Raw genomic sequence first — 24,580 nt, forward strand, 5'->3', positions numbered from 1 at the left:
TTCCACAGACTACATGCCAGTCACACACTCTGTGGCCTTGTTTACACTGGGAATTGTTAATTGGGTTTCATCAATCAAATTAGGTAGGATGATGTTGACGATGAGTTTTTGGTCTGCATAGAAGAGAATGAGTAACCTTTTGGAAGCTAGGCTGGCGTACAGTTGTCGTCTTCTAGGAAATGCTAGCTGATGTGCTATATTGAACTTGATTTTGTCCTTGTATGCACTGACCAGAAAGTCATAGTTAGCATCATGTTAGCAAATTGTTTGGATCTTTTATCCCAATTTTTAATTTTTCTTTTTGCAAAATCCTTTTGGCCTGAATACTTTCCTCACTGTTGATACTGAGCAGAGTCCTAATCTCTCTCTGGATACATTCTAGGGTTATACCTTTGAGATAGATGTGGATGGCACACCCAGCCACAGGCTTCCCCTAATCAGGTAAATTGAACACTGGTGTGCTTGAAGTGGCCTGCAAAAAAAAAGAGAGGGAATAAAAGGTAGGGGTAAGGATCAGCTTGGTTACACTGGCACAGTTAGAGGGTCCTGTCTTCCAAACAAAATGTTAGATGCATTTACCAGAAGACAGCTGTGTGCCATCATAGCCTGCAGACAAATGTGGTACACAGTTAGCTTCCATGGTTTCTAATTATGTATTAACCATCTTGTGTGTGGACGCCAATAGTGTATGGTGGTAATCAGGTCATGACCTGATTTAAAATTAATGATAAAGGTGTAGTGAAGATGGAATCTTAATTCCAAAGGCCCAGCATGAAGCAAAAGTAAGGAGAACATGCAGTTCGGGATATTTGGAATTTTGATACCCGTAATAGTCACATGCAAATGAAAAATAGGAAATGTAAAAGGTTAGTGTGATTGCACAGGGACTTTTTAAGAGAAATAAAAAGAGAATCATAGAAAATGAAATGGAGAAATTACAGGAGAGTCTAGGCTTATAGTAATGCTATGTAAGTGCAAAGTTGTTGCATAAAGTAGTTTTAACAAAGAATATAAAGGGACACATTTATAAAAATGAAGCGAGAGGATGATATTGAAAAGTACGGATTTTCTGAAAATGAAAAGGAGATTGGTATGCTTTAGTGTTTACACAGCCTTCACTAGGAAGTCTAGTAGCAGGATAATTAACATGCACTAAGTAACCAAAAAGACAAAGTGAGGAAGGAACAGGTGAAAGAAAGGTTGAAGTAAACTGAATGTAGTAAAAGCAGCTAGTCATAGTCAGCTCTCCTTAATATTTAATATATTGAGCTTTTCATCTTCCAAATGTTTTATGAATACTGACCCTGGCAACTCTCCGTGGTAAATATTTTGCAGAAGGTGAAATTAAGGGTATGTCTACTCTTCAAACTTGGAGTGTGGATCTCAGGTCCAGGAGACATACTGGTGCTAACTGTTGCACTAAAAATAGACTATAGCCATGGTAGCATGAACAATGGAAGGGCTAGCTGCCCTGAGTACACCACTTGTGTCTCAGATGAACTGAGCCATGTTCTACTTCTAGCTCACTAGCTCTGTGAAAGCTAATGCGAGTGTGTCTTCTGAAGCTGAGAATTACCCTCTCATCTTGAAATGTAGACCTACTCTTAGGTGTGCAAAAATTGTCATCTGCCTTACGTAAAAGTAGCAGTGCCTGAATTCCAGTTCTGCTCAGTCCACCTGACCATGCTGCCTGATCGGAACCATTAACTATTTATTTTTGATAACTGTTGGAGGACAAGTGAGATTCCAGAATACTGGTCAAGAATACACATCACATATCATAATTAAGTAGAGAATTAAAAAAGGACTTCCTAAGGGCCAAGTTTTTTTTTTATCTTCAGTGCATGGTAAAATGCTGGAACAAACTGACTGCTGACTTTTTCAGTAACTGTAAGCATCTAGAAGAAAATAAGGTACTAAATAATAGACAACACGGATTTATCAAAAACAAAGAATGTCAAACTGACATTTTTGAGTTCTTCATGCCAAACTTAATTTTTTTCTTTGGTTAGGATAACAAGCTTGGTTGATAAAGGAAATGCAGTAGTCTTGGTATATCTTGATTTTTAGTAAGATCACTGATATGGTTCTGCACAACACTTTCATAGAGGAAACAAGTAATGGGGATTAGCTAAAACCGTTTATACAGTTGGCCTCAAAAGTCTGACACAAAGTGATTAATAAAGGTTTTATGTTGAGAGAGTCATGTAGGGTCTATTCTGGATCCAATGTTACTTAAAGATTATTGATGAGTTTCCCTATTAGTGAATGACTTGCAGGAGGGAGTAGGGGAGATTATGTGAAATTGCAAATGAAATTTTAGTATGATATAAACTTGGGAGAAATCACATTCTTGAACAATTTTATTTAAAATTCAGGTCAGCATTGATGAACTGAGAATACTGGGCTGAAACCAAAATAATTTACTAAAACTTAAGTCAGTAAATAATTCTTTTAGAGAAGGAATAATCAAAAGTACAAATACAGACTAGAGGAATATTGGCTAGCTTCTGTATATCTCAGACTGATCTGTGTCCATTGGTGGTCTACATAATTAAACTTTTTGAGAGCCAAGCGTGTGTTGGAAGGAGAGGTGAATTCATAGAGGATTTCTTGAAAAGTGGTCTGTAGAATATGAAAATTGAAGCAACACTGGGTTAGATAAGAATGTTTGTTACAAGTACAAAAATGGACTTTATTATAATGGACAAGTTGCATGAATAAGTAATGCAACACTATCTCAAATAGTCAAATGCTATATTGAGTTGTTTTAACAGAAGAACTCCTAGTAAAATTAAGCTAACTAGTCGATTGTGCTGCAGATTAATTAGACCTCTTTTGGAGTACTACATTGAATTCTGCACATCAGATTTTAAAGAAGAGGCATTGGGATCAAGCATATGTGGCTCTTGTTTTTAACTCCCCCAAATCTACATTGGCAGATTGTGTGGCTGGAGTCCCACTAAGTGGAGCTTCTAACAATCTCTAGCTTAAAGAGTAAAATAGCTACTTATTTTGTGCCTTTGGATCCCATTATTTAGTGTGGCTAATATTTTTTTCTCCACACTTGAAAACCTTCACCTCCAGGGGAAAAAACCTGGAAAATACTCATAAGTTTCACAAAGTGAACCATAAAATGTGTACAGTATACTTTGCTTTGTAAGTATATTTATTCCCAAAACATAAAAAGGCAGAGCTACTGTCAAAAATGAAAAGCTTGCAATTCTTAAGTAAATAAAAAATCCATAATTGAATGCATCAGTCTGCTGATTAGTTAGATCTACCACTCTTATCTATCTTTAGCTACCAATATACTTTTACCAACCTATTTTTTTCGGTATCTTGCTTTTTGATCAAACTAATATGAATGCAGTTAAAAACAAATTGACAGATTTTTGAACTGACAGAGAGAGTGTTATGAGCGTCATAAAAACTGGCAAAATTCTGAATTTAAATTATTTTCTCTTCCATGCATTTTACTTCCATAATTTTATACACTGACCTGAGGGAAAGTTCGCAATTGTAAGTTTGGGGATAGAAATCTGGTTCTCCCATTCTAAATAATAGAAAAGAGTAAACAAATTTCAGAATTATGTTTCATTAGCCACACACAGTCTCTTTCCTGTTTTAGGCTCAATTTAACATCTTTGCATTCAGGCTCACCCATGTTGGTTAAGTATTGGAAAGGTTCCATACCTTCTCAATTTCTTTTCATTGTGCAATTCCAGTTCTTTTTTAATTAGCTCAAGCCAAATGTCCATTGAAACTATGACATGAGTGTCATGAGCCTGTAATCTGACAGGACCTACAAATCGTCATTTGCTTTTCTAACTTTTTTGTGCCTTTCTGTAGAGTCCCTTGTGTGAAATGCATGCTGTGTTTTGATCGAGTTGTGGTGCTCAGTGCAAATTACAATACTGGATGCAAATAGGTATGAAATTTTCTTTCAGAGTTCCTACTGCATATCATTGGGAAACTAGGGCATCAATCCTTTTTTCTGTCAACTAACTTTGAGGCTGATAGTGGTTATGGAACTTTTAAACTTCCATGGTTGCTTTTGAAGTGTTCTTGTTTTTCTTGTCTGTGCCAATGACAAGACCTCCTTGTCATATTTTTCTCTGCATTCTTGAATGGCATCATCAGCAACTTGGATAGAATAGTCTGACTTTTTTCTTTTCAGGCATAGACCCAGTAGCATTAAAAAGGAATATATTTTTCCCTGTATGGCTGCTTTAAACATTATTGTGTTTGACCATATTGTCAGTTTTGATTCTTCTAAATATTTCTTCAATTTGTCCTTTTGTTCATTTTGCAGCATCTACTAGTGGACTTACAAGCTACCTACTGTCTGGAGGAGTATATCCAGAGAGAAGTGCTTTAATATAGAACAAAATGAGAAATTGAAAGAAATGTTTGAAGGAGATGTTGGCATAAAAGGTTATAACTGTCTTATCAAGTTCAAGTCTTTGCCTTTCACTTTTTCTTAATGGTATAATCACCAATTGATCTCTGCCATTTTTTGGGAGTCAAAAATAGAGAATTTTCCTGAATGAATCTTATGGTGAAGGAGCTACTGGAAAGCTTGGAACAGCGACTTAAATAATCAACACAATATCAAAAATGTCTCTCGCAGGATCAGCAGAATTCTCAAACTCTTCAATGTCCTGATTTTTCTACATCAGTAAAGTTTAATTTAATGGCATATTTATTTTTAAAGACTGAAGAAACTGACTCTCTGTATTTCTGGAGATGACCTATTCAGTAACCTATTCAGTCTTGCTACTTTAATTTTTCTTGCTGTTTACTTCTCTAGAACAATTATCCATTTTCATTATTTAAATCGCTTGCTCCTTCCACTTCCTTAAGCTTTATCATGTTGAGTCAGATACATTAATACTGATGCTTGATACTCAAACACCAATTGCCTGTTTGTAATATTGATCATAGACATTTACTAACTAATGGAATTTAACATTGTGAAGACAAAGATAAGATGACATAGCCTCCTTTAGCTAGAGCGTCTGCTGGATTTGAGCAAACCAAGCCCACTAAGAGTTCACAATTCCATCCACTCCCTTCTTTTAGTCATCCAATGACAGTTGATTCCAGTCACTAATTACCACCCCGTGTCCCAGTCATCACTAACTCCACCTTTTATCTTTAGGTGTACAGACTGTTTTATTACCTAGATTTTTAATAGTGATGAGAGATTTTGGGTTGCTCACCTTTTTTGGTGCCCATTGTGAGATAACTTTAAAAAGGACTAAGTGTTCAAAAAGTATACCTACTCTAAAAATTTAGCACCTTGTAAGGTATCTCAAGTTGGGTACCCAGAAATTGAGCCATACAAAGTCTCTGATCACTTCTGAACATTAGGCCTATATACCTTTCTTCTTGTTTTGTAAGAGGCATAACCTTGATGTTCTTATTGCATCCTTTTAAACTTTTTAGGTAATTTAAAGGATAACATAATAAGAACTGGTAGTCAAAAAATTGGAATATTTTCTGTGAAAACTCATACAATTTTTTGATATTTTTTTTTCCAATCAGCCCTAAGCCTAATGGTTCTTCTAGTTGTTTTAACCTTTCAAATATTCTATCTTCATGAAAATATTTGAGTGCAAAGAATACAGAGTGAGTTCAAAATTGTATACAAGAGGTTAGTTGGAGTTATTTTCACTAGAGGAGCTGGGTGATGAGGATTTTACATAGCTCTTCATCTATTGTCTTCTTGTTTTCCACTGTATCAAATTCAGGCTATTTTGTCCCTGTCTTTAAGGCATGTCAGGACACCCCTGTGAAGAAGGAGAGTCATTGCTTACAGATGGGGAACTGAAAAACAAGAGATTTCATACAGGAAGTATGTGGCGCAGCTGGGAACAGCAGTGAGATTTCTGGAGTGCTAACTGAGTGCTTTAAGAGAGACAGCATTCTTCCTTTCATTGTCAGAAAACCCATTCTAATGGGTATGGGTGGGGAGAGGTCAAGTAGGATTGTGGGACAGCAAAGAAAATGTGCAAAATGTACGTAGGTGAGGAGACAAACAGTGGACCAGAGAAAACATGATGAGAGATGGAGGATATAATGAGTGTCACTAAGAAGCAAATTTAAAGTGAGGATTTTTATTTTTTGGCTATAAATTCAAATAACTGAAAGAAACACATGTACATGTCCTGCCCCTGCCCCCAACTCAGAAAACAAAACATTTTGAATCCTATCTGTGCTTGGGAGTACATAGACATGAAATGTTTATAACCTAAAACTTGATTTGGCTGTTCAGATGCTTTCTTGGTGTCTTGTTTCAATACTAATTCCCCTTAATAAATGTTCAATTAGAATGAAACAATATTAATAAACATTGGGAGACTGGCTTCTGCTAGCCATTAATAAAAGCAATCGATCATTTACAATTTCAAAGCACATTTTTTTGAGTTGCTAATGTATCATAGAAAATTTCTGAAAGTTATCTGAAACAAGTGGTATGTAGGGAACTCAGTCTGCTGTCTCACTTATTTTCTGTAACAATACTTTGTGAATGTTAGACTGCTTGGCAAAGCAGGACCAGACTGTAGCCAGGAATTTTACTGTAATGCTAATCGATAACTCTCTAGAAATATTAAAAGCTATAATAAGCAGTTTGATTATGATTAAAACTATAGAACTGTAAGTCATGCTGCCAATTATAAATTAATTTTAGAAAGGGCATGTAGTTATTTTATGCTATAAAATGGAAAAAAATATAGATGTTTTGCTATAAAATGGAAAAAAAATTGGTGTATTCTCTGGATATATGCTAACCGATTATACAGATTCATAATGGAGGAAGTCTCCACTCTTTGTAACAGATACTGTATACCAATTGCAGTGTGCTTTACTTTACCAAAATAGTAGGTAGTGTCAGAAAATAGGACATTTTACCTTTCTTCCATAGTGTAAGCAGGAATGGGGTTCAAATTTATTTATTTGCCATAGTGCCTGTTAGATTAGCTCAAATTTCACAAACACAGTTTAACAAGTTTAATGAATGCTAATATCCAATATTGACTGGCAGTATTATAACCTTGTTTTGATTTGAGTTTATGGAGCATTAGTTTACTAATTTTTAATACTGAGTTCTTTACACTGAGTATTTTTTTCTTTGGACAGCACTCTTGCATGCGGACATTTAATTATTCTTAATGGTTGTTTTTATGCATTCACCACAGGCAATTTTATATGTATTCAACAGTTGGAAAAGATCTATAAATCAAGTCTGGATGCACAAGATATTCTAGGTATATAAGTTCACAACGTACCATCTTTCAGGTATTCTACATAGACTTGTGTTGAGGCTAAGCACTTCTACAGGAAAATTAATCACTGCTAATTTCTTTTAAAATTTATAAAATGAGTTACTAAATTTCTCTAATATTTTAAATACTCTGAACACACACCAAAATAACTCTCAAAGGAGAAAAGGTTACATTTTGACTGACCATATTATATAAATGTTGTTCCTGAGATTTTCTATTACTTTGTTTTGAAAGCACTATTTTTAAAATAGCAAAAGAACTTGCTGTAGGGAATGCTCTTTGGTGGTCATTACATCTGTGCCTCAGTTTTCCCTAGTGAACTTTCAGTGTGCCTGGTGAGGCTGATGTATATTGAACAGTAGCTCTTCAGAAGTCTTGTTTATTTAACCCAAAGGTTAAATCGAATTAAATTAATAGGCAGCAGGTTTAAAACAAACAAAAGGAAGTACTTCTTCACACAATGCACAGTCAACTGGGAGATGTTGTGAAGGCCAAAACTATAACACGGTTCAACAAAGAATTAGATAAGTTCATGGAAGATAGGAGTATCAATCGGTATTAGCCATAATGGTCAGGGATGCAACCTCATGCTCTAGGTGTCTCTAGCTCTGTTTGCCAGAAGCTGGGAGTGTATGACAGGGGATGGATCATTCGATGGTTGCCTGTTCTGTTTATTCCTTCTGAAGTACCTGGCATTGGCCACTGTTAGAAGACAGAATACTAGGCTAGATGGACCATTGGTCTGACCCAGTATGGCCATTCTAATGTTCTGATGTGGAATATCATACAGTAGGTGTCCACTCGACTGTCTCTATCTGGAGTGGGAGGGGGTTGAGTTAACCGTACTTCATCAACTCCACTTATGCCTAGATCCCTTACTAGAAAGGCCATCCTGACCCAGAACCCTCTTCTGGAGCCAGGGTCTCTTATCAGATGAGGAAGGGTCTCTCCTCCTGTGTTAAGATGCTCACAGCAGTGAAACCACAACAACCCTTCCTTGGAACAGCATATAATTCCTCTGATCTGGGGCTTCTGCTGCTACCAGATGAAGTCCTTCCATGGGGGACTAGGTTCCACTGAGACTTGGCAGCCTTATCTCTTCCCTTTCAGTGCCCCTCCCACCTAGGAGCATTTTCCTTGGTTTTCCTCCCTGGTGAACTCCCTTCATCAGGTTCCTCCTGAGAAGACCTCCCCTTGGAAACTTTCTCTTTCTTTGTTCAGAAAACTGTTCCTCTTCTCAGGAACCTCTGTTCTCTAACCAACACCCCCACACCCCTCCCAGGAGATCATGTCTGTGTGTTTCCCTGCCTAATTTACTGCCTCCCAGTTACTCTATGAGGTAATTAGTCCTAGGTGAACCTGAGTTGCCTCATTTCCCCCCCCCCCCATGGAGCCTGTCAGGTAGGCAGAACCCCTCACTTCTTTGGTGGGGCAGCTATCCTCTAACATATATTTTTAGGATTTTTCTTAAGCTATCTTGCTTGGATTTATAAAGAAAAAACTTGTATATTAAATTACTTAGGCTTTGTGTGCACTAGTACTTTTGTCAGTAAAACTTTTGTTGGTCAGGGGTGTAAAAAAAAATCCCCCAACCGACAAAAGTTTTAGTTACAATAACGCCAGTGCGGACAGCGCTATGTTGGCATGAAACTGCTGCTCTTTTGGGATGATTTAATTATGCTGGTGGGAGAGCTCTCTCCTGCTGGCAGAGAGCGACTACAGGGGAGACCTTACAGCGGCGCAGCTGCAGTGGTACAGTTGTGCCTCTGTAAGGTCTGTAGTGTAGACAAAGCCTTAGTAAAACCCAACATGCAGTTCCTTAGGATCTTGCTGGAAGGAGTGAAGACCCAGCAAGGTAACTTTGAGATAATTAATAAAAGAAAAAGAGAGCCAATCTTTTAAATGAAATCTCACAACTTTTTTTGGTTCCTGGCAGTCAGTGGATGAGGGATTAGGCTGCTCTCAGTGTAGTGTTAAATTTTGCATAGATTTTGTTGCTCTTGCTGGATTCAGCATCCCTTGAGGCTCTTTCTTGACACCTCAGCTTTTATAGCCTTTTTGGGGGAGAGGCTGGAGGGGGCATGTCATAAACAGATGGTTAAGGGTTAATGTCTCTTTTAACAAGCTCAGTGAACCTGGCTTACACCTGACCAAAGGACCGATCGGGGGACAAGATACTTTCAAATCTTGGTGGAGGGAAGTCTTTGTTTTGTGCTGTTTTTTTTTTTTTTTGTTCTTTGTTCTCTCTTGGAACTAAGAGGGACCAGACATGCAACCAGATCTGTCTCCATTCTTTCAAACAGTCTCTCATGTTCAGAATAGTAAGTACTGGCTAGAAAAGGCGACTTAGTTTTATGTTTATTTTCTTAATTTGCAAATGTGTATTTTGCTGGAAGGATATTTTACCTCTGTTTGCTGTAACTTCTACTTAGGCTAGAGGGGAAGGAGTCCCTCTAGTCTATGTAAAGCTGAAGACCCTGTAAACATTTTCCATCTTGGTTTTACAGAGATGATTTTTTACTTTTTCTTTCTTTAATTAAAAGCTTTCTTTTTTAAGAATCTGATTTTTTTTCCTTGTGCAAGACCCAGGGGAATTGGATCTGAACTCACCAGGGGATTGGTGGGGGGAATGAAGGGGGGGGAGGTTAATTCCTCTCTGTTTTAAGATTCAAGAAGTTAATTCACAGTGATCTCTCAGGGTAAACCAGGGAGGGGGAAAGGAGGGGGAATGGTTTATTCCTCTTTGTTTTAAGACCCAAGGGGTTGGGTCTTGGGCTTCCCAGGGAAGGTTTTGGGGGGACAAGGAGTGTACCAGACACTGGAATTTCTGGTTGGTGGCAGCGCTATCAGATCTAAGCTAGGAATTAAGTTTAGAGGGGTACATGCAGGTCCCCACTTTCTGGACGCTAAAGTTCAAAGTGAGAATAATACCTTGATAGGGCACTTACCCTTGTTTCTATTGGATATTGGCTCTCAGATTTCTGATCCTCAGATTTTGTTCTGCATCTGTTGATGTGCATTAGATAGTGTCAGTGTATCTAACATCTTCTATGATTTTTTTTCTTTTTTTTCCAGATGATTTTAGGTTTTATCCATTTCAAGACTGTTTTCTTTGTTAACCCATATTATTAATAAAGAATTCTTTACTCAATGCCTTTTAATGTCCTAAAACTGCATCCAGGTTGGGTGTTTATATCTTACAATATTTCCTTCCTTCTCTGTATAATGCAGTTCACACTATTAGAAGATTATTATTTCCAAAATGCAACAACTTTTCAAAATCTTATAGTTCTCATGTTTGGTGGCAGTGTTCCATACATTCGCTGAGTTAAATTACATCTAAAGATTTAGTTAATAACTTCTGATCTTTACTTTAGAATAAAATACATAGAATTACTCAAATGAAATAGAATGTATGGGTACAGAAAGTCCAACTGTCTGATTTGTAACAACAGATAAAACTACTTTCTAGCTTGGAATGAAAACCTGTTAGTTTTGTTTTTTTTGAGGTGATAATATAAGTGAGTTTGCTAGATGTAGGCTCTGTACAGAGGGTTTAGTCTGTATTGAATTGATATGTAGTAGTTGGTGCACAATGTGCAAGCTGCACACAGGACAGCTGTGCCCTCTTTCAGTTCTCATGATTGTGTACAGATGGCAGGGGCTTGGTGCACTCTAAGCAAATTGCATTGTGGGAGAGTATCCCATGGTCCTTTGCTTTGCTGTTGAGCTGCATATTGTGGGATGCATAGTAGAAGCCAGGCAAAAACCATCTTAATTCTGGAATTTGGGGTCAAACTCCAAAAATCCCATGATTCCACTCCCTCTGCCCCATGGATCCTCTCTATCTTGGCAGGCTAGTGTCATTTTTGAGCTGTTGTTGACCAGCATGGATCCAACAATTCTGTGCACCACTCTGTTGGCAACCATGAATATGCAGAGGCCGTTTTCATTTCATTTGAGCTCTCTGAGCCAGGTGGCTTTGGTTTTGGACTTCACTCTGTAGCAAATGACATGGTTGCAGTAGTGGCTCCTGCTCCTGCAGCAGCAGCAGAGGTGTGAGGACAAGGAAGAGGAGGGCAACATCAAGCAACCGCTACTAAACGAGTTGTTCGTGGAGCATCTTTATACAGTGCAGTGTCATTTCGGGGCTTAGGAAACCAGTGCTGACTGGGGGGAAAGGACTGTTCAGCAGACAGCAGAGGCAACAGAGTTTCAGGATGGTAAGGCAACCTTTTTTGAAATTGGTTCTGAACTAGCCCCAAAGGTGCAGTGGCAGCATACCAACATGTGGCGTCCTGTAGCTGTTGAGAAGCCAGTCACCATTCTCATCTGGAATCTGTCCACTCCTTAATGTTACAATTCCATAGCCAACCAGTTTGGCAGAGGGAAATTGATTGTTGATGCCATGCAGAAGGTACTGATAAAATGGTTTATAAAGCTTGGTAGTGCTCTGGAGGTAGGTTATTGATGGCTTTGCACATGCGAGATTCCAAAACTGTATGGAGGCAGTTAATGGAACCTATGTGCCTATGGTGTGCTCCCTGCACCAGGCTTGGAATTTGTAAACAGAAATGTATTTCTCCATGATTCTCCAAGGCCTGGCAGACTGCTGCAGCAGATTTCACAAACATAAATACAAAGTGGTCTTGAAAGGCCTACAATACTAGGATCTTTTGGAACTCAGCTTGGTTAACCTTAATGAATAAAGGAGACTTTGCCGTCAGGATCATTATGGACATTAGTGTTATGGCAGTAGTCCGGTTATCCTAGGAGACCTGGTTTATCTTCTGCTTCCTTGGCTAATGAAGTTATTCATAGGCCACTTGAATAAAAAGAAGGAATTTTTTAACTGTTGCATCAGTAGTTGCAAAATGACAGTGGAATGTGCCTTTGGACATCTTAAAGGAAGTTGGTGTTTTATGAGCTAGGTTGGAAGCCACAGAAAAATAATTGCCTAAGATGATAGCTGATTATTATATTTTCCATAATATTTGTGAGAGTAAGGAAGAAAGCTTTAATCAAGGGTTGGAAGGTGTGGTGTTGAGATTTGCCCAGCCATTTGAGAAGCCAGCAAGGCGTCCACTAGAAATTATAAATGACCAGGGCAGTACCATCAAGGGTGCCTAACTGTCCTCATTTTGACTCTGGGGCATGAAAATGCAGGGGAGGGAGACAGACTGTGAACACTGCAGGATTTTTTTTGTGGACTGTAGAAGTGGCATGTTATGGGATGGGAGCCCTTATTTTGTCTGTGTATATGTATTTTTTTTCTTTGTAGAAATCTGATTTATGAAAATTCATGGTTTTTGTGTGTACCATGTGTGACACTGCAACCCATATTTTTCACAGTAATATTATGATATGATATAACCATAATGTATTTCATGCAAGTTATGTGAGATATCATTGGAAAGGTTATGATTTACTGAAATGATTATCCTATTTATATGCATATATCATTTTTGTATCCAAAATTAGGAATATTGACTATGTATCTGTATCATAAATGTGTTTATAGCTGGGGAACGCCCATTAGGCAAAAGACTATCAGTCTAGATCGTTGGCTGGGAAGGGCCCATTCAAGTTACAAGGCCATTAGGAGAAAACAATAGGTTTTAGAACAAAATAATCTCCCACCAGGGAGCCTTCCTGAGGAAGCTATAAACAACCTCTGACACCTGGCTGCTGGGACCCTACAGGGGCAGGCGACCAAGTCACCTGGTACTGGACTCTATCTTGGAATGCCATTGTTTTTCCATTGACTGACGTGGGAACGAAGCTTGGAGCCAAAGGGTTCCCGCCATATGCAAAAGCTGTTTAAGGCAAGGGAATGACATCATCAAGATTCTTCTGACTCTCCTCCCAAAGAAGACTCCTGAAAACTTCTGAGGAACAAGTACTGAACTTGGGAGAAGTGCTGGACCCAGACTGAAGGGATTTTTAGCCTGTGAAAGGAACACCTGGGGTTTTTAAGCTGTAAGTGCAGCTTGCCCCTTAAGAATTTTTGCAGGCTGCTCAAATCATCATTTAGGGTGAGAATTTGGTACTCATATGAAATCTCTTTAGTATATTAAGCTTAGTTTGCGTGTTTTGTTTGTTTGCTAGATAATCTGCTTTGATCCATTTTCTGTCCCTTATAATCACTTAAAATCTATCTTTTGTAGTTAATAAGTTTGTTTTTGCTTTATCACAAACCAGTGTGTGAGAGTCATAACTTGGGGCAAAAAGCTATTGTACATTTCCTCTCTACATTGAGGGAGGTGGTGAATTTCATGAGCTTACGCATTACAGATCACTGTGCAGTGCAAGATGGTGTAATTTTGGGTTTACAGTCCAGGGGTGGAGGTGTGCCTTAGGAACTGGGAGGTGCCTTAGCTGTGTCTTCCTATGCAAGGGCTGATTAAAGGGCTTACTACGCAAGAGCTATGTATATGTAACTGCAGCTGGGTGTGTCCCTACCTGTATGTGTGCGCTGGAGTCTGGGAGAGGGTTTGGCAGGCTGGTCACAGCAGTACTGTGTATAGGGAGCCTAGGCTGGTGGGTCGGGGGGCTCAGTGGTACCCCAGTTCCAGGTGGTACTCTGAGGCGAACATGTCACATCATGCATTACAGATTCTTTATGAATGTATTTCTAATGGATTTTGTCTATTAAAAAAATTTAAAACAAATCAACCAGAAATAAATCTTTGATTAAAACAATAATGAAACACAAGTGTAAAGTAAAACAGTGCAGTGGATGACAGCACACAATAGTGGGGGAGGAAGCTCCAATTTACAGGCAAGTATGTGTCTTGTCTCTGCATTTCTTTTTCTGCCTTCTGGTGTTGTGTCAGGGCTCAGAGTTTTTGATAGCTCAAAAGAGCTAGGTTTTCAGGTGTGGTTGTTCTTGCTGCCCTGAGTTGGGGCCAAGGAGGGAAATGACATGTTGGAGCACAGTTGTGGGGTACATTTGGGGGGCATCTGCTATTGCAGAATATGGTTGGGTCCCATTTAAGAGGACAAGATAGTTGGTAGGCCAGCTTGCAACAGACACTCCAGAAGAGCATCTGCTTCTGTATTGCATTCAGTAGTTGCCTTTTCATGTCCTTGCATTTCTCTACAATGTTTTTGGCCATGACTGTCTCTGGCCACTTCAGTGCTCTCTCTGGATATCTGCCTGTCTTTTTCCTTCTCTGACTTCAAAAACAACCTCTAGCCATCTGTTGATTTTTGGTGAGGTTTTTTGATTCTTCAGTGTGGTTTCTGAAAACATCTTATTCTGATTTCTGTCCCCCCGCCCCGGGTTAGCTGAAAGTATAGAGAAAAACGGATTTGGTTTTGCACTTATGGGGAGCAGTTAAGGTTTCAAAGTCTTTTTTTTAATGCAAGCCTGTAGGGAGCTGTAGTCTTATTACCTTAATGGCATTCAGTGCCGATGTCTACCTCACATAAACTGAGAATACCAACCAAACCTTTTTTCTTGTGACCACTGTCCAAGTAAATTTTGCACAATTGAATGTTTTCATTGTTTCACTATGTTGCGGGAGAGGAGGTGGGACTGAGGTTGGAGCTGCGGTTGGAGCTGCACCATGCTGCTGGCTGCCATTTTGAGCAGGCAAATGGGGTTTTGAGTGGGAGAGGGGTGTTCACTAGGCAGGACAGAGGTGGGGAAAGAAAATTAAAATAGATGCTCTCTGTGTCAGCCTTAGTTTGTGGAAAGTTACTGGCCCATGATGGCGTCTAGGGTCACATGAGCATATCCTATGTCCATACATGATTTGACTCACAGGGGAAGCCATTGTCCATATTTGCTAAGGCGTCCAACAGGAAGAGTTATCTGGGCAGAATGAGTTTCTTCTATGGCCAACTGTGAATGCTATGTCCTTGATGAGCCATCAGTACATAGCTGTCTGGCCTTAATGCACATTCCATTGGTGGTATTACCAAGGAATATAAGACATGTAAGATACCAGTGTATAGCCAATATTTATAACTTCAGATTCAAAGATGATATATGCATGTAAACAGGATAATCATACTTAGAAAATCATAACTTTTCCATTGATACCTTACGTGATATACTTTGTACAAGATTTGTTGCAATTGTATAACAGTGGTAGCTACAATGATACAATTGGTCCTATTCAATTATACAACATCACAAGGGGCCAAAAAAATCTAAATGAATTAGAGTATTACTGTGATGGGGTGGACTAGAACCAAGGGCTCCCTGCTGAAGCCCTCAGGTCCTGCCATACCTGTCCCAGGAGAGGAGCAGTGGAGCTAAGTACTCTGAGTGACCTAGAGAAGCTGCAGAGAGCAGCCTGTCAGGGCCAGGGAGGGCCAAAATAAAAGGAGCTGCAGAGCTAGAGACAGGCAGGTCCCTGCTAGAGCCAGAGGAATACAGATGGTCCTCCTGGTTGGCCAAAGGGGAGTGCTAGCAGGTACCAGGGGAACGAGTAAAAGCTCCTGGCTGGCTTCTGGGCCTGAGCACAGAAGAGCCCTGAGCTAAGGGTGAAGCATCAGTGAACATTGGGTCCATGGGGAAGTCGCCCAGGTAACTGAAGGCAGTTTTATTAAAGGAGCATGGTGGCACATGGCTGCTATTCTTAAGGTCCCTGCACTGGGACCTGGCATAGTGGGCGGGCCCAGGTCCCCTCCATAGTCCTACAATCGGACAGTGATAAACCCCTGGAAGGGGAACTGAACTGTTAAGAGGCCCAGCTGATTTTACCCTCTTGCTCTGAACTGGGGCCAGAACAGAGCAAGAGGGCAAAATCATTGCCTCCAGGGAGGAAGCTCTGGGGGTACAGCCCAGTACCAGGCCTGGGACTCTTTTAAAGACCTCATACACACCTGACTAGGGGCGAAGGGGGGCTCTCGCAAGAGGTGGGTTTCACCTGTTACATTTACACTAAAGGAACAGCAGGAGTCCTTGACTAGAAGGTTGTCAGCTGTGAAGCAGGGCCTTCAGAATTGTCTGCACAAAGAAGGAAAAATTGTGACACTCTCCTTGGGAATGTGAAAGGAAGTCTGAGATGCTAACATCAAAGCATCTACATTTTAAGAGTCTTTTTTATTTGAAGTAAACTAATCTGAGTAAAAGGTATTGTACTCATTTCATATTTATATCACCATTTTGATTATACAGAAACATTTTACAATCTTTTGCTAAAATAGATAGAAATACACAGTTGGACACTCTTTTTCACTTTGCTGCAGGGAGCTGTGTGTAACTATTTTCTTAATATCAGGTTAAATACAAATATAGAGTATTGATAATGCATCCAATAATGTAAGGTAAGATGAACTCTTGAACTTTCCAGGACAAAAATGAAATAGGGGAATTTGAATAAAAGGGAGGAATTACTTCAGCTTTGCTGCAATATAAAATTGCATCACTTCCTAGAAATCAAAGTATATAAATGCCTCTTGTAGTCAACCAGTTCTTGATAAGCAAGTTCTACAAAGATATAGAATCATAGGCTAAAAAGTGAGAATTAACAGTTGTCTTTAATTTGCACTGCTTTAAACTACATATTAGTAGAGATGTTTTGATGAGGTAACTCATTAAATTATCCATCTGTCACTTATGCTACTTTTACTTTTACATTTGCTATCAAGATTTAATTGACGCCAAGTGTGATGTAACACATCTCTGTATTCAAACCCTACACGCTATTGTAATAATCTTTGTCCAAAGCATACCTTGTAAGGTATAATTTGAAACTCATAATTTGCTGTCAGTATTGTCCTGGTAAAATGTGTGGCAACACTGTATGTGAAGTTTTAAGATTCCCCTGTGTGATGTTGTTTACACATGTTTCATACCTCTCAACCCTGCCCAGGCAGAAGTCAAGTTTGTCCTAAGCAAAGGAAGGAATGTATGCTTACCTTAATTTGCATTTAAGCAATAAACAGAGTCATCAAGCAGAAATGAAAAACAAAGGAAGTTCAAAATAAAAACTAACAGAGAATATCCTTCCTCGTGGACTTTTTGTCTCCTTGATCTCAGCTGAAAATATTTCTCAAGCGGGAAACTGAAACTTTAAAAAGGAGGGACAAACACCCAAAAGGATCCTCCTCCCACCCATTGCATTCACTGCACCTGAACAGACAAAGAAAGCAGCTGTTGGACTCTGAGAGAGGTGTCCTGACCTAAAAAGTTTTATCAGTAAGACTGCTGAAAGCGTGTGGTGAGAAACTTTGCTTGAATCTGCTGTAGTTTGTTAGGCATTAGTAAACATGTTATCTTTATTTTTCTTGTAACCAATTCTGACTTTTATGTCTTGTTTCTCATACTCACTTAAAATCTACCTCTTTAAAGTTAATAAACTTGTTTTACTGTTTTATCTAATCCAGTGTGTTCAAGCTGAAGTGACTGGGTAACTCCATTTTGTGTAACAAGTTGTGTGCATTTCCCCTTTAAAGGAATACAGATTCCGTATATTTGTACTGGCCAGGAGAGGGCTGTGCAGTACAGGACATATGTTTCTGAGGGAAAATCTGGGACTTGAAGTGTGTTGGGGTCACCCTTTGGTAATTTTTAAAGCTGGTAAGAGCCAGGGTATGGCTGGCTGGCTGCAGCACATGCCCAAACATAGCTGGGAGCGACTTGCATGCTGGAGGGCGTTTGTGAGCCGTCCAGGCTGGAGAATACAGCAGCAAGGCATTGTAAAGGGTACTCTGGTTACAGAGCCAGAGGGACACAGCTACTTATTAGTCTGGATTGTATTCTGGTATGTCACATCAAGGTTTCGGAAACTTATGCTGTACTGGTTGAAGTAAGTGGAAGTTTATCTCCTTCTTCGCGTGGAGTCTATGGGTGCTCCACTTTAGGTGATTGTGTGCACCTATGCCGCTATTTGGAGAATTCCAGCAGTGGTATCTTGCTGGGCTGCACATGTACTCTCCCTGTCTCATGCCTGCAGTGGTGATTAATTAGCGCTATGTGGCCATGCCCCCTCTTCTCAGTTCCTTCTCCACCGCTGTTGGTCCAAGTTGGCGCTCCAGTTGTGCCTTACTTGATTTACCTCAGACCTTAATGTTAGTAGTACATAACAGCTAGAGTAGTGTTAGTCTATAATAGATTAGTTTAATAAAACCCTTTCTCTGTTTTTCTTCCCCATTTAAAAAGCAAAACAAAACCTTTTATCATTTCATCCTACTTGGCATATTTTCTTCAAAATGCCAGGATCTCCAGGCTTTAAACATTGCCTGTCCTGCTGTGAGGCAATTCCACTTTCGGATGGACACTCTCAATGTGTCCGGTGCCACAGGAAAACATGTACCCCAAAAGTACACCCATTTCTACAACCTCAAGGCTTGCATAAGAAAGGCAAGGGACCTTAAATTAAAGTTTATGGAGAAGCCCCTCTGTCCAGCTTTGGACCCAGGGCCACTAGCTTCTCCCGGTGTCTGACTGCTGAATACAGCTTCTGACAGAGCTCCCTCTTTCTCAATCCTGCATGGGAAGGACTTGTCTCCTAAAGGATGTGGAAAGAGGAGAGCTACTACCTTTCTTACCAAGTCCATGTCTAAAGAGGCAGTGTTCCCCGACTTGGGCACTGCAGCAAAGAACCTACAAGTCGGAAGGGACTTCCGGTACTCGGTACTGTTAAAGCTACAGACTCTAAGCGGGCAAGCTCTAAAAAGGAAGACAGAGAAAAGACTGCCCATTCCACCATGGCACTGGCAGCAACAAATAAAGACTTGGTGCCGCGTGCCTCTGCAGTTTCTACGGCACTGACATCACCTCCTGGCTTCTTGCCGCATAGCAAGGATGCATCGGCACTGAAGCTTGCTGTGTCCTCCTCTGTGCAGTTGATGTTGGCACCTAGTCCCCAGGCGCTGCAATACCTCCCGGTATGGCAGCAACTCTTGCCACCGCAGAAATGCAGGCGTCTCTGCCAGCACCAAACTTGCAACAGTTCCTTGTACCTACAGACCTGACTGGCCCTGGCACCTGAGTTGCCTCTTCTTGGTGTTTTCACCACCACACTTGCCACTGGCTGCATCTGCCCCTCTCTTCTCCAGTGAGGAGGGTAAGGAAGAGGAAGTTTTTTCATCCCAGCCACTCTGCAAGGCAGTCTCAGATCTGAGCCACAAGTGAAGCTTAGGCATCACCCCTCAGACCAGATATCCGTGGGGATGTCCACTAGTGCTTTTCCCAATGTTTCTCAAACGCAATCTTTTGAGGAAACAGAGGAGGCTGTGCACCAGGAGGCTATTCCTGCCACCAGCCGTCCTTCCTCCTCTGATGAGACCATCATGCCTCCGCCGCCTACTACTGGAGATGATTTCGAACAGTTATAAGATCTATTTAAAAGGATAGCTGACATGCTCCAAATACCCCTCGAGGAAGTCACTGAATCATAGCACAAGCTCTTGGACGTACTCCACACAACAACCTCCTCCAAGATCACCCTGTTGATAAATGCTGCAATCATGGAGCCTGCCACAACCATTTTGCAGTGTCGTCTTCCCCACCCAATCCCACCTACCTGTAAGAGGGCAGATAAAAAATACCATGTCCCTTTGAAAGTGCTGGACTTTTCATTCTCTCACCCCAGCCAAACTCTCTGGTGGGAACACAGTTAATGACTAGGGCAGGCAATATTATTCCAGGACCAGCCCATATGACAAAGAGTGGATGAGACTGCTGCAAGGCCTATTCATCAGCGAGATTACAATTTAGAATCACCAATTATGAAGCCCTAATGGAAAAACAGTGAATTATTCCAAAGTATCTGAATTTATTGACTGCATACCTGAAGAAGAAAAAGAACAATTTATATCACACATCTCAGAAGGACGCCTCTTGGCCCATATGGCCAATCAGGCATATTTGGATTCCACACTGACATGGCAACTAGGTCCCTCACTATCACCATTGTAATGCACCAAGCCTCCTGGCTTCACCTGTCGGGGTTCCAAGGGAGGTGCAATCCACAGTAGAGGGCCTCCCCTTCGAAGGTGCAAAACTGTTTGCAGGTAAAACCAATGAATCCCTCCACTCACTAAAGGATTTGAGCGCCACTCTCAGATCTCTTGGCATATATACACCAGCAACCAAACATAAACAGGACAGGTATTACACCTCACCTGTCCTAGACAGGCTCCCTATATGCAGATCCAGAGACAATACGATTCCCAGAGGCGCAGATAAAGACCATCCAAGCATAGAAAAAACTCTTCTCAACCCACTGCACCACAACAACCTACCCCATAACATCAAAATTTGAAGGTTTGGTCAAGGGCTTGAAGACTTCCCCAGTTACCAGTGCTGAAACAACTCTCCTTCAACCATCCATTTACAGATTGTCTAATACCATTCTACCCAATATGGCAAACTATCACTTCCGCCAAATGGGTACTGGAAATCATCAAAACAGGATACACCATCCAGTTCTTCTCCATCCCCTCTACCCACCTTCCCTCCATGTCCCTCCTTAGGGACCCCTCTCATGAGCTCCTCCTGAGACAGGAAGTAGAGCACCTTCTACAACTCAGTGCAGTAGAACTAGTGGCGCTACAACACAGAGAGAATGGGTATTCCTGTTACTTTGTAACCCTGAAAAAGTCTGGGGGATGGAGACCTATTCTTGATCTCAGAAGCCTAAACAAATTTGGCAAAACGCAACGATTCCAGATGGTTAATTTAGCAACAATCGTTCCAGAACTAGAGGATTGATTTGCAGCCCTTGATCTGCAGGATGCTTATTTTCACATCACTATTCATCCAGTACACAGATAATTCCTCGGATTTGTCTTTGGGAACTGTCAATACATGGTACTGTCCTTTGGTCTCTCCACGGCTCCCTGAGTGTTTTCCAAAGTTCTAGCAGTGACAGCAGCCCAGGTACACAAGCAGGGGATCATAATATACCCATATTTAGACAACTGTCTCCTCAAGGCTCCCACTCAGAAAGAAGCCAGCAAAGCCACCATGTCACTCTTCACAAGCCTCGTCCTGCAAATAAACCTTCAAAAGTCAATGTTAGCGCCATTTGTTAGATGCAAAATCCTCTTTACCATTTCAGAGATTTGTTGCCCTAGTGAACCTGATCAATACCATGATGAGCAGCCCACAAACATCTGCCAGGACTTGCTTCCGACTACTAGGACATATGGCGGCAACCACTTACATCATAAGGCAAGTTCACCCTAATCCAAATACTTGAAGTTTTAACACAGAGGCTCTCTTTGTCCGTGGAAGAGGAAGAGTATTTTTTCTAGCTATCTGGGTTTAAACGTGGCAGGGAGGGTGTAAAGTGGTGGTAGTGTGAAGCTTGGTTGGGTTACGGCAGGAAGCTTTTAAACAAGAAAATCAGTTGCAGTACTAATAGGACTGCTAATTCTGGAAGATTACTTTCCAATTGCTTTAAATATTAAATACCCACTTTGGGTCCCTTTCAGTTAAAATATAACTGAGCAACATATACAAATATCAGGCCAAGACCTAGATATATATTCATGTAAGGTGTGCATAAAGCAGTTCTAACCTGAACATTAAAAAATATAGGACAAACTAAGAGTTTTTCACAGAATCAGTCAAAATAATTACCCCCCCACACTTTAAAAGATTAAATCTGACAGTGTTTATCAATGTATTTTGACTTGCAATTAGAGAAACAACAAGATAATTATACTGTCCCCAGCCATTCATGCAAAAAGCTGCTGTTTTATTTCCTTTCAAAAAATGAGATGGTGCATAGGACAAAAGCAATATGCATTTGCTCTGCACCCAAGTGATAAAACCTAGAAGCAACAGCAAAACCAATAATTGCTAATGATCTGAGAAAGGAGTTGTTGCCATCCATAGTGACTTAGATCCCGGTTATTCAGGCTATGTCTACGCTGGCACTTTCGTTGCTAAAACGTGTCACTCTGGGGTGTGAAAAAACACCCCCACCCCAAATGACAAAAGTTTTAGCAAGGAAAAGTGCTAGTGTGTACAGCACTTCATTGTCAGAAACTGCGCTCCAGTCGATGAAGCTACCTTGTTGGGGGTGGTTTTATTTTGTTTCCAGGAGAACTCTCTGCCAGTGATAAAGAGCAGCCACACAGCACACCTTACAATGGCGAGCCTGCAGTGGCAGAGATGCGTCCTTGTAAGGCACGCAGTGTAGATATAGCCTCAGTCACTGCATCTGAAACTGGCCGTAAGGTCTTTGGAATTTTACTTGATTATAACTTTTTGATGAATATTAGTGGTCTCAAGTAAAAGGTTTATCAATGACTAGAAACTGTCAAAGGGCTTGTCTGGATGGAGACTTATGTGGCATGTCAGGGTGTGAATTTGTACCATACTGGCTTGCCACACACTTCTGGTTGTGTGGACCCTGCTGCTGTGTACTAAAAGTTCTGTATTGTGTACTTGGTGTGAGGTAGTAGAGTCCATGTGGCTGGCTGTTGCACGGTGAGCTGGTGGTTGCAGAGTTCGACCTTGGCTTGTCATGCATGAAGTCTGTTTATAGACAAGCCCTAGTTTAAGAAGATGTTGGTTCTCCTCTTATGAGAGGGTGGTAGTTTCAGAATAGTTAACTATTTTTGCATATAAGACAGGAGTTCAATCACTTTGTTTTGTATGAACAGCACAGTGAAACTGTCTGAAATTTTCCACCAATCTCTAAGTAAAACTCGAATTTTCTGAAGATTTTCAAGGAATTTTAACTAGTGCTAATCAATGGAAAAACTGTCCTTTTAAAAAAGGCCATATTGTGAGACTCATGATTTTTTGCGATTTCCAGCATCTTAAAAACTTACAAACTATAATACTTTCCACATAGTGGGAGTTTGTTGTTCAGTGTGGTAATTTTTGGTTTATTAGTATTAGTCACCATAACTGAATCCTTATGCACGTTACCTAAACATTGGAGAATATGATTTGTAAGTTACTTATGTTCTGTGCTGTGTACAGAAATCTTTCTGAATCATTTAGAAGAGGCATAGAACATTGTCCTCAGTAACGTTCCCAGTGTTTGAAACTGAGGGCTAACACAGTATATGGAAAATGGGTTTTGCTATTCTAGGGACATGATCAAAAAATGAACACAGGCACACAGGCTAACTAGTTCCTGTGATGGTCCCTAACAAATGACAATCAAATAGAAAGACAATATCTGACCTATGAAGCCCAAAACACTACCAAAATGAAAAGCAAGCTAAATTTTTAGTCCAATATTATCAGAACCAGAAACTGCAGAAAAATCTAATTGTTACTGCAAAATTATTTTGTTTTTAAGCCTTTTTAAAATCATCACGACCCCCACCCTCCTGTTTTTCTTAGAAAATGTAAGATTTTGCTGTTCAGCCAGTTTTTGGAGTGGAGCTCTTGAGCTGCTGAACAGTTTCATGATGAACAGACTCTTTAACACAGTAACTTTTCCTGTTCCTTGTGCGCCCTCTTAGGCCTTAGTGCACACAGTTTCACATAACTGCAAAAGGGATTTGGAGAGGATGGGAAGAAGTCTGTCTGTAGTGGTGGGGATGGTTGAAGTTGTGGAAGGATATGTTGGAATCTTGGCATACACACTGGTACAGAGTTAAGGCTCTGGTATTTTTTCTGGTGTCTGTAGTGGTTGTGCTGGTAATATTGGATGTTGTGGGAGGGGGAGAGAAGAGTGAATCTATTGTTGCTTGTATTAAGTTTTCATTTTCTTGATTTCAATTTTGTATGTCATGCGTAGTCCATTCTTAACTGAATTACAACATAGTGCTTTTATGAATTGTTTATATAGTATCGTCACAGCAGATTCTCATACTATTGGATTGTTTAGCATTTTTTATTAGTTTTCTCTATTGCTGATTCTGTATTAGTTGTAGGTAAAGTTTTATAGTTTATTGCAGAACGGTTCATGTCCATTCATCAGCCTATTCATTTGAGCTAATTCAAAGAAATACTCTGGTGACAAAAACAGTATTGTCTGTACTTAGTTCCTATGTATCACAAACACGTAACATTTTGCTTTCGATTGTACAGTTCTATCTTTAACAGAGTTAATATTTACATTTTTAAAAAGTGCTGTGGTATCAAAAAGCTATTATGAATAAAAAGGACTTATCATGATCAATGCATCCATGTCTCACCTTCCTGAGCAAAGGCTGTTGTTCTCCCTGACATTTATTCATCTATCACATTCACTCAACCCAAGCACTTGCTTCTAGTAAAAATAGTAGGCTGACAGTAATCATCCTGACGCAGACCTTATTTGGTGTGCCCATTGGCACTGAAGGAAATCAGTCTGTTCAGGTCTAAAAAAAGTACACTTCCCTGATCCTAATGTAGGAGAATAAAGTAGAAA

The 24,580-nt window shown here is 40.2% G+C and overlaps 1 protein-coding gene across 22 annotated transcripts in view; it reads left to right on the forward strand.

The window, feature by feature from the left end:
- Positions 1–24,580, forward strand: part of GPHN (gephyrin) — a 596,340-nt gene that overhangs the window by 24,049 nt on the left and 547,711 nt on the right. The window contains exons 2-3 of one of the 22 annotated variants that reach the window (XM_050953477.1): positions 4,316–4,437; positions 5,780–5,860. The exons of 20 other annotated variants lie outside the window; for them this stretch is intronic. In XM_050953477.1, the coding sequence (XP_050809434.1) occupies positions 4,410–4,437; positions 5,780–5,860 (109 nt within the window). In that variant the 5' untranslated portion in view covers positions 4,316–4,409. Of the gene's footprint in view, positions 1–3,903; positions 3,932–4,315; positions 4,438–5,779; positions 5,861–24,580 lie in introns of those variants that run through there. One more of the 22 variants, XM_050953479.1, reaches the window with a different exon arrangement.

The sequence above is a fragment of the Gopherus flavomarginatus genome, chromosome 5 (assembly GCF_025201925.1).
Source record: "Gopherus flavomarginatus isolate rGopFla2 chromosome 5, rGopFla2.mat.asm, whole genome shotgun sequence".
Lineage (NCBI taxonomy): Eukaryota > Metazoa > Chordata > Testudines > Testudinidae > Gopherus > Gopherus flavomarginatus.